The sequence below is a fragment of the Pollicipes pollicipes genome, unplaced genomic scaffold (assembly GCF_011947565.3).
Source record: "Pollicipes pollicipes isolate AB1234 unplaced genomic scaffold, Ppol_2.1 Scaffold_4219;HRSCAF=4965_pilon_pilon_pilon, whole genome shotgun sequence".
Lineage (NCBI taxonomy): Eukaryota > Metazoa > Arthropoda > Thecostraca > Pollicipedomorpha > Pollicipedidae > Pollicipes > Pollicipes pollicipes.
In genome coordinates, this window is record NW_023596448.1 from 7,981,493 (window position 1) to 7,996,177 (window position 14,685).

General features: G+C 48.3%; 2 protein-coding genes across 2 annotated transcripts; both read right to left on the minus strand.

Annotated features, from left to right (window-relative positions):
- Window positions 1-9,333: 9,333 nt before the first annotated feature.
- Window positions 9,334-10,487, minus strand: LOC119096082 (cuticle protein CP14.6-like). Its single transcript, XM_037218935.1, has 3 exons — window positions 10,455-10,487; window positions 9,950-10,074; window positions 9,334-9,790 (listed from the first exon to the last, which is right to left on the minus strand). Exons 1-3 carry the CDS (start codon window positions 10,461-10,463, stop codon window positions 9,508-9,510), a joined length of 417 nt encoding a protein of 138 aa, XP_037074830.1. The 5' UTR covers window positions 10,464-10,487; the 3' UTR covers window positions 9,334-9,507.
- Window positions 10,488-13,153: 2,666 nt separating this feature from the next.
- LOC119095919 (cuticle protein CP14.6-like) lies at window positions 13,154-14,305 on the minus strand. The gene is made up of 3 exons (XM_037218772.1): window positions 14,275-14,305; window positions 13,770-13,894; window positions 13,154-13,610 (listed from the first exon to the last, which is right to left on the minus strand). The coding sequence occupies exons 1-3, from the start codon at window positions 14,281-14,283 to the stop codon at window positions 13,328-13,330; spliced, it is 417 nt and encodes a 138-aa protein (XP_037074667.1). The 5' UTR covers window positions 14,284-14,305; the 3' UTR covers window positions 13,154-13,327.
- Window positions 14,306-14,685: the final 380 nt, after the last annotated feature.

The window sequence follows — 14,685 nt, forward strand, 5'->3', positions numbered from 1 at the left end:
ACGCACACGTGGATATACACAGACAAGTGCATACCATCAAGGACGGGACAAACACTCGTTGCTTAGTCAGGTACAAAGCTGGTTGTATGTCGTCTCCGCGTTTTCCTGTCCTAGTTGTAGCTGGGCCCGTAGCCAACCCGCACCTCGTACCTCTCCTCATCATCATTGTCATCAGACACCTCCGGGGTAGGGTACTCGGTGGGCACAGGGGTGGGCAGGTGGTCGCCCTGGGGCTGGAAGCCGTTGGCGTCGGCCACGTACACAACCTTGTAGACGACGCCGTAGGGACCAGTGTAGCTGAACTCCCCGTTGACGTCATAGCTCTCCTCATCGCCATATCCCTCCACCGGCCTGCCAGACTCGGAGGCGTAGATGCCGTTCTCCGTCTCGAAACTGGAATGCAACTAAGCGTTAGGTACCCTACAAGCATGCCATCTCACAGCATGTTGAGGCTCAGGGATGTGGCGTTTTTGCGTTTGCTCCCTTAAAATGACCTTCACAAATCGCACGTTCGTAATGAGCATTTCTCTAATACAAAACTGAGTCACTTACTGTGAGTCGTAGGACTGGTCGTCGCGCAGCTCAGACTCCTGCTTCAGGATCTCGTACACCTTGGGGGCCTCGTAGCTGCGGTCCGGGGCGGCAGCGGCCACGGCCACAACGACGGCGAGCAGAACCTGAAAGAATGGACAAGAATGTGATGAAAGATATCGCATGGGTCACCACACATGGTTAAGCAAGGAGAAGTGTATGTATGTGTATATGCAGTAGTATAGATGGTAGAAGTAGCAGTATAAGCAGACACTACTGTCGTAACGAGGGAATGCTGTATCACTTGCCACCGTTTGCCCCAGTTGGTCGGAACTACATAGCTCCAGATATGCTGGTTGTCCTGAAGGGTATCCTTTTGTGAAAGTCAGACGTTATTTACTTTGTTTTAACCATATTTGAAGGGAAACCCCGGCTGCATGCTGCAAAATATTCAATCAACATTTCTTCCATTTTTGAAATGCTTCTGCTCCGGAAGCTGAAATCCCTGTTCCAAGCAAAACCTTACCAGCTTCATGGCTGTCTTGGACCAATTGACTCTGTGGAGAATCTGATGCTGGCCGAGACCGCCACTCGACTTTTATACGGCCGACCGGCCGGGGCATTGCGACTGGGCCGGCGGCGACGTTCAGTGGACCCGTCCTCATCTCGGTAACTGGGTCACGGAGAGGGTGTGGTCGGATGATGTACGTACCGACACAAGTACGAGGGTAAGTAGATATGTGAATGTGAATGCGAAAAGATTCCAGGGCCTGACCATTCTCACTGTGTCCCGACGTCCAGACGAACAAATGTGGGATAGCCACAGGCGCATCTCCGAATGCCGGTGCACTCATGCCAATGCCTCCGTTGTATTGAATCGTAGGTAACTGGCCAGCTTGCGGATTTTTTACCAGTTGATTTGGCGCTATGATGGCGCTACTGCCAGCTATTGTTAACATTTTAATGGTACTAAGTCCCAATCGCGGCAGTGGTCGCTTAGCATGCGGCCGCCCAAGTGTTAATTACAAGTTTCCGTTGGTTAGTCTCACCACAGTCTGCATTTCCGCTATCAATGGTGTTCTCACCATGAGGACAGACGTTTGGTACCGATTTAGTGTTTAAAGTGGGCAAACTTCGGGAAATGCAACGGCATTGTGCATAACTGATGACGCAAATTTTGGTGTGTATCAAATCGACAAAAGGATCCTAGTAAATGAAGAGAAAAAAATTGAAACAGGGATTTTCCATTACATTTTACCTCATGGTCTGTCTGGAACAAAATGTACCTGAGCAGAATGGGAATACTGGACTAATGAAATGCAGCCAGTGTCTGAGCTGCTCGCACACCAGGTATGTAAATGTATCACTATCAACCTCAGCATAGTTTTTACTAGAAGGGCGGCATTGCGCGATACGCAATTTGTTTTTTGCATATATCTTTTGGTTCTGAGGCGATTTACGATTTCCTACGTTGTCTCGTCCTTTGATCATTTTCAACACCTTTACACCGACTTTATGCACCCTACGTGTGCTCATTTCACTTAAAGCTGACCTAGTTATATTTGATTTTGATTCGCCTTGTTCAAAGTTCTAAAATTACACTACGGCACACTCACGACACCACAGCTGGCTGTCGCCTGATTCAGTGGTATTTTTGCACGCGCCGACGGCGTCCGCTGGTGGGATTTGGTCCTGCTATGACTACAATTATACGCAACGGCGATCGAAGAAGTGGTGGAAACGTTTTTACGTAATGGGAGACAAATGCTGTTCTACTCAATGCGTCCAGATTTAGATTCACGTGGACAGTTGGTTGGTCAAGTTGTTGTTGTTGTTGTTGGTCAAGTTGGTCATGTTGGTCAAGGACGTACGCAAGGATTCCGTGTGCCCTTTTACTCACGAAACGGAAAGAATGAAAGAAGTATTAACCTTACTGAGCTAACTCAAATTGCAAAAAGCCCGGTCCGGAGATATGATCTACGTTTCCGACGTTATCTTAGCACATAAATGTCGTTTTCAATGTTTTGTGGGTTGAAAGTAAACGACTAGGGTTTGAGGGTACAGATTTCTCACTGAGCACTGGAACTTGGCTACTCTAAGTGTGGGGACGATGGTTTCATTCGCAGCACGGGTTACGGCATCCACGCGGACGAAAAATCGCTAGGGTTACAAATTTCTCTTTTGAATGGAAATGAGGAACAGTCTAAAAATTAGGTGGCCAACGCCGTGTAGCAGCTTTTAAATGAGAGCGGGTTAGTGTCATGGAGAGTAACAAACCAGTTACCTCTACGTCTGCATGCGCAAATTTTGTCTGTTCCCAATGCGTTGGGCAACTCTAAAATGCGTCGTGACGGTATTTGCCCACAAGTCTCCGCCGACTTGCATTGCCGCCTACCGCAAGCAAAATCCGATATTTTTGTTGCATTCACATGCTCGGCTATTCTGCTTTTTTCAAGCATTCGATTACAGGTCTTATTTCTGCAATGAGCACGACAACTGTTCAACCGCCTGCACTATGTCGCAGTGATTTGTGTTCCAAATTTGGACTGAATGCATGACATTGGTTGGGAGCCAACTGGAGTATGTTGGTTCTAAAATGTGTGCTCTTTTATGCTAACGCGAATATCTTGACGATCATATTTGTTTTGGCCTCGAAGGCCCCATCGCCAATGAGTTGGCAGTATTTGGGTGACGTTTCTATTGCGCCCGGCATGCCTGGGTGACCTTGCAATAGTCTGCACGCAATGGTCTGCACGCAATAGTCTGCACAACTTTGCGCCAGTCTAGCTCAGAAAACAGAGGAGTTTCAAGCCTGAAGAAGGGCAGGGCTGTAAAATGCACCGAATGGATCTTTAAAATGGCGTGCTCATCTCAAAACCTCATGCAACTGCGGAACACTCTCTTAGAGCCCACTCGTGGCTGGTGCATGTAGCCCCTGAGAAATGGGCGTCGGAAGGGTGCAAGATGAAACGGGAAAGAGTGGCGGATGATTTTAAATCACAGTTCGACGCTTATTGAACCACACGCCGCGTTAGAGACGCACGAGGCGAAGTGAAAAACTCCCCGCTTCCCTTGCGTAGCGGAAATGAATCTAAGTCCTGCAGCTTTCTCTGGTGGTGGAGTCCCAATTATTTATTTCGTTGTGAAATCACAAAGCACTTTGTTCTGTTTTAGAATGAACGTTTCACATATGAAGATAATGAGTTAAGCACCAGACTTGATTACACTCTGGTTAGTAAAGACGGTCGTTGATATATCATGGTTTGATTACTTCATTGACCTCTGCACAACATTGATTAAGAGCCAATTGACGTCCGTCATGTCTGGATGTCGTGCTCATGAGCGTCACACATGAACGACTCGACAGTTATATTTCCCTTGACTTAGGCCAGCGCATGGTTAATGGAACAGCAAGATCTAAATGGCGTTATTTTGGTGTCATGGATGTCTGTAGGACCTTAACATAGTCTTTCCCAAAAAGTGTGCACATGCTTGCAGGCGTGTTCCTCACAAAATAGAGGGGTTTAGGTCTACAGGCTGGCAGGGTTACGAACTGCACCGAATAATCTTCAAGATGACTGTTTCAGTTCAAACCCCCATACAAATACGAACCACTCCCGTCGACTGTGCGCATGATGCTTCTTACTGGTGCCCTCTTGACAGAGATCTTTCCTAACTGGTGTCATGAATGTGGTAGAACTCATGGTTATAATTAAATAACGTATTTTCAGAGTCACCTGAATGACGAGCATTCTCTGTTCAGTATTCTCGAGGCGCAGCTAAGGTCTTCGAACCGAACATGTGGCCAGGCGTGTGGTAAACTGAGTCCCGGGCCCCAGAAATAGCGTTCGCTATGTGAGTCGCAGAGAACAGCTAGCAGGCGTCCTGTCAGGTGGGACTCAGGCTAGTGGGGCAGCCGTCCTGTGTTTTGTCTGGTATGGTGGGACCGTTCTGGTGTGGTACAGCTTAGAAAGCAGCGGCACATTATTGTCTGTTGGACCGGAATTGCTGTACTGGGTTGATGGGATTAGTTTCCACACCCACTTCTACGGTTTGAAGGAGGGTGTAGTTGTTCCGGCATAAATTTATTTGTGTACCGGCATAAATAATGTAATATGTACCGGCATAAATAATTTCGCCAGCCTCGTATGGCAAGGATGTGAGTGCTGTAAGTGGCTGTTTGCTGCTGTCCGAGGATTGTACATTTTCGATCAAATTAGATTTATCGAAATGATGGTTTTGTGCATAAGTGAATGCAAAGGGCTAACACAGAACACAAAAGCTGATCAACGCGTTGCATCTATTGCTCGCATTCCATCCAACCAAATAAATTATCAGACACATGACACACACACGTGGATATACACAAACAAGGGCATACCATCAAGGACGGGACAAGCACTCGTTGTCTAGTCAGGTAAAAAGCTGGTTGCATGTCGTCTCCGCGTTTTCCTGTTCTAGTTGTAGCTGGACCCGTAGCCAGCCGGCACCTCGTACCTCTCCTCATCATCATCGTCATCAGACACCTCCGGGGTAGGGTACTCGGTGGGCACAGGGGTGGGCAGGTGGTCGCCCTGGGGCTGGAAGCCGTTGGCGTCGGCCACGTAGACAACCTTGTAGACGACGCCGTAGGGACCAGTGTAGCTGAACTCCCCGTTGACGTCATAGCTCTCCTCATCGCCATATCCCTCCACCGGCCTGCCAGACTCGGAGGCGTAGATGCCGTTCCCCGTCTCGAAACTGGAATGCAACTAAGCGTTAGGTACCCTACAAGCATGCCATCTCACAGCATGTTGAGGCTCAGGGATGTGGCGTTTTTGCGTTTGCTCCCTTAAAATGACCTTCACAAATCGCACGTTCGTAATGAGCATTTCTCTAAAGCAAAACTGAGTCACTTACTGTGAGTCGTAGGACTGGTCGTCGCGCAGCTCAGACTCCTGCTTCAGGATCCCGTACACCTTGGGGGCCTCGTAGCTGCGGTCCGGGGCGGCAGCGGCCACGGCCACAACGACAGCGAGCAGAACCTGAAAGAATGGGCAAGAATGTGATGAAAGATATCGCATGGGTCACCACACATGGTTAAGCAAGGAGAAGTGTATGTATGTGTATATGCAGTAGTATAGATGGTATAAGTAGCGGTACAAGCAGACACTACTGTCGTAACGAGGGAATGCTGTATCACTGGCCACCGTTTGCCTCAGGTGGTCGGAACTACATAGCTCCAGATATGCTGGTTGTCCTGAAGGGTGTCCTCTTGTGAAAGTCAGACGTTATTTACTTTGTTTTAACCATATTTGAAGGGAAACCCCAGCTGCATGCTGCAAAATATTCAATCAACATTTCTTCCATTTTTGAAATGCTTCTGCTCCGGAAGCTGAAATCCCTGTTCCAAGCAAAACCTTACCAGCTTCATGGCTGTCTTGGACCAATTGACTCTGTGGAGAATCTGATGCTGGCCGAGACCGCCACTCGACTTTTATACGGCCGACCGGCCGGGGCATTGCGACTGGGCCGGCGGCGACGCTCAGTGGACCCGTCCTCATCCCAGTAACTGGGTCACGGAGGGGGTGTGGTCGGATGGTGTACGTACCGACACAAGTACGAGGGTAAGTAGAGATGTGAATGTGAATGCGAAAAGATTCTAGGACCTGACCATCTTCACTGTGTCCCGACGTCCAGACGAACAAATGTGGGATAGCCACAGGCGTATCTCCGAATGCCGGTGCACTCATGCCAATCCCTCCGTTGCATTGAATCGTGGGTAGCTGGTCAGTTGGCGTGTTTTTCGCCAGTTGATTTGGCGCTATGATGGCGCCACTGTCAGCAAAATGGGGGTACTGAACCAATGAAATACAGCCAGTGTCTGAACTGCTGGCACGCCATGTACATAAGTGTATCAGTATGAATGTCAGCATAGTCTTCACTAGAAGGGCGGCATTGCGCGATACGCAATTTGTTTTTTGCATATATCGTTTGGTTCTGAGGCGATTTACGATTTCCTAAGTTGTCTCGTCCTTTGATCATTTTCGACACCTTTACATCGACTTTATGCATCCTACGTGTGCTCCTTTCACTTAAAGCTGACCTAGTTATATTTGATTTTGATTCGCCTTGTTCAAAGTTCTAAAATTACACTACGGCACACTCACGACACCACAGCTGGCTGTCGCCTGATTCAGTGGTATTTTTGCACGCGCCGACGGCGTCCGCTGGTGGGATTTGGTCCTGCTATGACTACAATTATACGCAACGGCGATCGAAGAAGTGGTGGAAACGTTTTTACGTAATGGGAGACAAATGCTGTTCTACTCAACACGTCCAGATTTAGATTCACGTGGACAGTTGGTTGGTCAAGTTGTTGTTGTTGTTGTTGGTCAAGTTGGTCATGTTGGTCAAGGACGTACCCAAGGATTTCGTGTGCCCTTTTACTCACGAATCGAAAAAAATGAAAGAAGTATTAACCTTACTAAGCTAACTCAAATTGCAAAAAGCCCCGTCGAGAGATATGATCTACGTTTCCAACGTTATCTTCGCATATAAATGTCGTTTTCAATGTTTTGTGGGTTGAAAGTAAGCGACTAGGGTTTGAGGGTACAGATTTCTCACTGAGCACTGGAACTTGGCTACTCTAAGTGTGGGGACGATGGTTCCATTCGCAGCACGGAATACGGCATCCACGCGGACGAAAAATCGGAAGGGTTACAAATTTCTCTTTTGATTGAAAATAAGAAACAGTTTAAAAATTAAGTGGCCAACGCCGTGTAGCAGCTTCTAAGTGAGAGCGGGTTAGTGTCATGGAGAGTAACAAACCAGTTACCTCTACGTTTGCATGCGCGAATCTTGTCTGTTCCCAATGCGTTGGGCAACTCTAAAATGCGTCGTGACGGTATTTGCCCACGAGTCTCCGCCGACTTGCGTTGCCGCCTACCGCAAGCAAAATCTGATATGTTTTGTTGCATTCACGTGCTCGGCTGTTCTGCTTTTTTCAAGCATTCAATTACAGGTCTTATCTCTGCAATGAGCAGGACAACTGTCCAACCGCCTGTACTATGTCGCAGCGATTTGTGTCCCAAATTTGCAATGAATGCATGAGATTGGTTGAGAGCCAACTGGAGTTTGTTGGTTCTGAAATGTGTGCTCTTTTATGTTAACGCGAATGTCTTGACGATCATATTTGTTTTGGCCTCGAAGGCCGCATCGCCAATGAGTTGGCAGTATTTGGGTGACGTTTCTATTGCGCCCGGCATGCCTGGGTGACCTTGAAATCGTCCGCACGCAATAGTCCGCACAACTTCGCGCCAGTCTAGCTCAGAAAACAGAGGAGTTTCAAGTCTGAAGAAGGGCGGGGCTGTAAAGTGCACGGAATGGATCTTTAAAATGGCGTGCTCATCTCAAGACCTCATACAACTGCGGAACACTCTCTTAGAGCCCACTCATTGCTGGTGCATGTAGCCTCTGATAAGTGGGTGTCGGAAGGATACAAGATGAAATGAGAAGAGTGGCGGATGATTTTAAACCACAGTTCGACGCTTATTGAACCACACGCCGCGTTAGAGACGCACGAGGCGAAGTGAAAAACTCCCCGCTTCCCTTGCGTAGCGGAAATGAATCTAAGTCCTGCAGCTTTCTCTGGTGGTGGAGTCCCAATTATTTATTTCGTTGTGAAATCACAAAGCACTTTGTTCTGTTTTAGAATGAACGTTTCACATATAAAGATAATGAGTTAAGCACCAGACTTGATTACACTTTGGTTAGTAAAGACGGTCCTCGATATATCATGGTTTGATTACTTCATTGACCTCTGCACAACATTGATTAAGAGCCAATTGACGTCCGTCACGTCTGGATGTCGTGCTCATGAGCGTCACACATGAACGACTCGACAGTTATATTTCCCTTGACTTTGGCCAGCGCATGGTTAATGGAACAGCAAGATCTAAATGGCGTCATTTTGGTGTCATGGATGTCTGTGGGACCTTAACATAGTCTTCCCCAAAAAGTGTGCACATGCTTGCAGGCGTGTTCCTCACAAAATAGAGGGGTTTAGGTCTACAGGCTGGCAGGGTTACGAACTGCACCGAATAATCTTCAAGATGACTGTTTCAGTTCAAACCCCCATACAAATACGAACCACTCCCGTCGACTGTGCGCATGATGCTTCTTACTGGTGCGCTCTTGACAGAGATCTTTCCTAACTGGTGTCATGAATGTGGTAGAACTCATGGTTATAATTAAATAACGTATTTTCAGAGTCACCTGAATGACGAGCATTCTCTGTTCAGTATTCTCGAGGCGTAGCTCAGGTCTTCGAACCGGACATGTGGCCAGGCGTGTGGTAAACTGAGTCCCGGGCCCCAGAAATAGCGTTCGCTATGTGAGTCGCAGAGAACAGCTAGCAGGCGTCCTGTCAGGTGGAACTCAGGCTGGTGGGGCAGCTGTCCTGTGGTTTGTCTGGTATGGTGGGACCGTTCGGGTGTGGTACAGCTTAGAAAGCAGCGGCACATTATTGTCTGCTGGACCGGAATTGCTGTACTGGATTGATGGGATTAGTTTCCACACCCACTTCTACGGTTTGCAGGAGAGTGTAGTTGTACCGGCATAAATTTATTTGTGTACCGGCATAAATAATGTAATATGTACCGGCATCAATAATTTCGCCAGCCTCGTATGGCAAGGTTATGAGTGCTGTAAGTGGCTGTCTCCTGCTGTCCGAGGATTGTACATTTTCGATCAAATTAGATTTATCGAAATGATGGTTTTGTGCATAAGTGAATGCACAGGGCTAACACAGAACACAAAAGCTGATCGACGCGTTGCATCTATTGCTCGCATTCCCTCAAACCAAATAAATTATCAGACACATGACACACACACGTGGATATACACAAACAAGGGCATACCATCAAGGACGGGACAAGCACTCGTTGTCTAGTCAGGTACAAAGCTGGTTGTATGTCGTCTCCGCGTTTTCCTGTCCTAGTTGTAGCTGGGCCCGTAGCCAACCCGCACCTCGTACCTCTCCTCATCATCATCGTCATAAGACACCTCCGGGGTAGGGTACTCGGTGGGCACAGGGGTGGGCAGGTGGTCGCCCTGGGGCTGGAAGCCGTTGGCGTCGGCCACGTAGACAACCTTGTAGACGACGCCGTAGGGACCAGTGTAGCTGAACTCCCCGTTGACGTCATAGCTCTCCTCATCGCCGTATCCCTCCACCGGCCTGCCAGACTCGGAGGCATAGATGCCGTTCTCCGTCTCGAAACTGGAATGCAATTAAGTGTTAGGCACCTTACAAGCATGCCATCTCACAGCATGTCGAGGTTCAGGGATCTGGCGTTTTTGCGTTTGCTCCCTTAAAATGACGTTCACAAATCGCACGTTCGTAATGAGCATTTCTCTAATACAAAACTGAGTCACTTACTGTGAGTCGTAGGACTGGTCGTCGCGCAGCTCAGACTCCTGCTTCAGGATCTCGTACACCTTCGGGGCCTCGTAGCTGCGGTCCGGGGCAGCAGCGGCCACGGCCACAACGACAGCGAGCAGAACCTGAAAGAATGGACAGGAATGTGATGAAAGATATCGCATGGGTCACCACACATGGTTAAGCAAGGAGAAGTGTATGCATGTGTATATGCAGTAGTATAGATGGTAGAAGTAGCAGTACAAGCAGACACTACTGTCGTAACGAGGGATTGTTGTATCACTGGCCACCGTTTACCACAGGTGATCGGAACTACATAGCTCCAGATATACTGGTTGTCCGGAAGGTCATCCTTTGATGAAGACCAGACGTTGTCTACTTTGTTTTAACCATATTTGAAGGGAAACCCCGGCTGCATGCTGCAAAATATTCAATCAACATTTCTTCCATTTTTGAAATGCTTTGGTTCCGGAACCTGACATCCCCGTGCCAAACAAAACCTTACCAGCTTCATGGTTGTCTTGGACCAATTGACTCTGTGGAGAACCTGATGCTGGCCGAGACAGCCACTCGACTTTTATACGGCCGACCGGCCGGGGCATTGCGACTGGGCCGGCGGCGACGCTCAGTGGACCCGTCCTCATCCCAGTAACTGGGTCACGGAGGGGGTGTGGTCGGATGGTGTATGTACCGACACAAGTACGAGGGTAAGTAGAGATGTGAATGTGAACGCGAAAAGATTCTCGGCATTGACCATCTTCACTGTGTCCCGACGTCCAGACGAACAAATGTGGGATAGTCACAGGCGTATCTCCGAATGCCGGTGCACTCATGCCAATGCCTCCGTTGCATTGAATTGTGGGTAACTGGTCAGTTGGCTTGTTTTTCGCCAGTTGATTTGGCGCTATGATGGCGCTACTGCCAGCTATTAACATTTTAATGGTACTAAGCCCCAATCGCGGCAGTGGTCGCTTAGCACGCAGCCGCTCAAGTGTTAATTACAAGTTCCCGTTGGTTAGTCTCGCCACAGTCTGCATTTTCACTATCAATGGTGTTCTCACCATGACGGAAGACATTTGGTACCGGTTTGGTGTCTAAAGTGGGCAAACTTTGGGAAATGCAACGGCATTGTGCATAACTGATGAAGCAAATTTCGGTGTGCATGAAATCAACAAAATGATCCTAGTAAATGAAGAGAAGTAAATTGAAACAGGGATTTTCCATTACGTTTTACCTCATGGTCTGTCTGGTGTCAAATGTACCTGAGCAGAATGGGAATACTGGACCAATGAAATGCATCCAGTGTCTGAACTGCTGGCACACTAGGTACATAAAGGTATCACTATCAGTATCAGCATAGTCTTTACTAAAATGGCGGAATTGCGCATTACCCAGTCTGTTTTTTTTTTTTGCATATTTTACATTGGTTTAGAGTCAACTGGAGTCTGTTGGTTCCAAAATGTGTGCTCTTAACGCGAGTATCTTGACGATCATATTTGTTCTGGCCTCGAAGGCCGCATGGCCAATGAGCTGGCAGTATTTGGGTGACGTTTCTTTTGGGCCATGCACGCCTGGGTGACCTTGGAATAGTCTGCACTTGGTAGTTTGCACAACTTCTGCACAACTTCGCGGGAGGCTAGCTCAGAAACAGAGGGGTTTTCAAGTCAAGGGCTGTGAAGTGCACTGGATAAACTTCAAGATGGCACGCTTAGTTCAAAACCTCATGCAACCGCGGGACACTCTCTTAGAGCCCACTCATGCCTGGTGCATGTAGCCCTTGATAAGTGGGCGTCGGAAGGATGCAAGATGAAACGGGAAAGAATGGCGGATGACTTTAAACCATATTTCGACGCTTATTGGACCACACGCCGCGTTAGGGACGCACGAGAAAAGTAAAAAATTCCCCGTTCCCTTCCGTGGCGAAAATGAATCTTAGTCCGGCAGCTTTCTCTGGTGGCGGGGTACTAATTCTTTTCTCGTTGTGAAATCAAAAGGCACCCTGCTCTCTTTTAAAAAAAACGTTCCACATTTGAAGATAGTGAGCCAAGCACCAGATTTGATTACATCTGCTCACTTGTAACTATTTGCATACTTTTAAGTGAAAAAGGCTGCTCTAAACAACACTATTTCTCTGGGTAGTAAAGATGTTCCTTGATGCATCATGGTTTGATTACTTCACAGAACTCTGCACAACATTGATTGGCAGCCAATTGACGGCCGTCATGTCTGGAAATCGTGCTCACGAACGTCACGCATGAATGATTCGACAGTTTTTTTTCCTTGACCTTGGCCACCGCATGGCTAATGGAACAGCAATATTTAAATGGCGTTATTTTGGTGCCGTGGATGTCTGTGGGACCTTAAAATAGTAGTTTCCAAAAAGCATGTACATTTTCGCAGGCGTGTTCCTCAGAAAATAGAGGGGTTTACGTCTACAGGATGGAAGGGCTGTGAGCTGCATCGAGTAATCTTCAAGATGGCTATTTCAGTTCAAAAACCCATACAAGTACGAACCACTCCCGTCATTTGCGCGTATGATGCTTTTTACTGATGCGCTCTTGACAGAGATCTTTCCTGACTGGTGCCATGAATGTGGTAGAACTCATGGTCATAATTCAATAACGTATTTTCAGAGCCGCCTGCATGGCGAGCATTCTCTGTTCAGCATTTTCGAGGCGCAGCTGAGGTCTTCGAACCGGACATGTGGCCAGGCGTGTGGTAAACTGAGCCCCGGGCCCCAGAAATAGCGTCCGCTATGTGAGTCGCAGAGAACAGCTAGCAGACGTCCCGTCAGGTGGAACTCAGGCTGGTGGGGCAGCCGTCCTGTGGTTTGTCTGGTATGATGGGACCGTTCGGGTGTGGTACAGCTTAGAAAGCAGCGGCACATTATTGTCTGTTGCACCGGAATTGCTGTACTGGGTTGATGGGATTATTTTCCACTCCCATTTCTACGGTTTGAAGGAGGGTGTAGTTGTACTGGCATAAATTGATCTGTGTGCCGGCAAAAATGATTATGCACCGGCATAAATAATGCGTTATGTACCGGCATAAATAATTTCGTCAGCCTCGTATGGCAAGAAAATGAGCGCTGTAAGTGGCTGTCTCCTGCTGTCCGAGGATTGTACATTTTCAACCAAATTAGATTCATCGAAATGATGGTTTTGTGCATAAGTAAATGCAAAGGGCTAACACAAACACAAAAGCTAGTCGACGCGTTGCATCTATTGCTCGCATTCCATCCAACCAAATAAGTTATCAGACACATGACACGCACACGTGGATATACACAACCAAGTGCATACCATCAAGGACGGGACAAACACTCGTTGCTTAGTCAGGTACAAAGCTGGTTGTATGTCGTCTCCGCGTTTTCCTGTCCTAGTTGTAGCTGGGCCCGTAGCCAACCCGCACCTCGTACCTCTCCTCATCATCATCGTCATAAGACACCTCCGGGGTAGGGTACTCGGTGGGCACAGGGGTGGGCAGGTGGTCGCCCTGGGGCTGGAAGCCGTTGGCGTCGGCCACGTAGACAACCTTGTAGACGACGCCGTAGGGACCAGTGTAGCTGAACTCCCCGTTGACGTCATAGCTCTCCTCATCGCCGTATCCCTCCACCGGCCTGCCAGACTCGGAGGCATAGATGCCGTTCTCCGTCTCGAAACTGGAATGCAATTAAGTGTTAGGCACCTTACAAGCATGCCATCTCACAGCATGTCGAGGTTCAGGGATCTGGCGTTTTTGCGTTTGCTCCCTTAAAATGACGTTCACAAATCGCACGTTCGTAATGAGCATTTCTCTAATACAAAACTGAGTCACTTACTGTGAGTCGTAGGACTGGTCGTCGCGCAGCTCAGACTCCTGCTTCAGGATCTCGTACACCTTCGGGGCCTCGTAGCTGCGGTCTGGGGCGGCAGCGGCCACGGCCACAACGACGGCGAGCAGAACCTGAAAGAGTGGACAAGAATGTGATGAAAGATATCGCATGGGTCACCACACATGGTTAAGCAAGGAGAAGTGTATGTATGTGTATATGCAGTAGTATAGATGGTAGAAGTAGCGGTACAAGCAGACACTACTGTCGTAACGAGGGAATGCTGTATCACTGGCCACCGTTTGCCCCAGGTGGTCGGAACTACATAGCTCCAGATATGCTGGTTGTCCTGAAGGGTATTCTCTTGTGAAAGTCAGACGTTATTTACTTTGTTTTAACCATATTTGAAGGGAAACCCCGGCTGCATGCTGCAAAATATTCAATCAACATTTCTTCCATTTTTGAAATGCTTCTGCTCCGGAAGCTGAAATCCCTGTTCCAAGCAAAACCTTACCAGCTTCATGGCTGTATTGGACCAATTGACTCTGTGGAGAATCTGATGCTGGCCGAGACCGCCACTCGACTTTTATACGGCCGACCGGCCGGGGCATTGCGACTGGGCCGGCGGCGACGCTCAGTAGACCCGTCCTCATCCCAGTAACTGGGTCACGGAGGGGGTGTGGTCGGATGGTGTACGTACCGACACAAGTACGAGGGTAAGTAGAGATGTGAATGTGAATGCAAAAAGATTCTAGGACCTGACCATCTTCACTGTGTCCCGACGTCCAGACGAACAAATGTGGGATAGCCACAGGCGTATCTCCGAATGCCGGTGCACTCATGCCAATCCCTCCGTTGCATTGAATCGTGGGTAACTGGTCAGTTGGCGTGTTTTTCGCCAGTTGATTTGGCGCTATGATGGCGC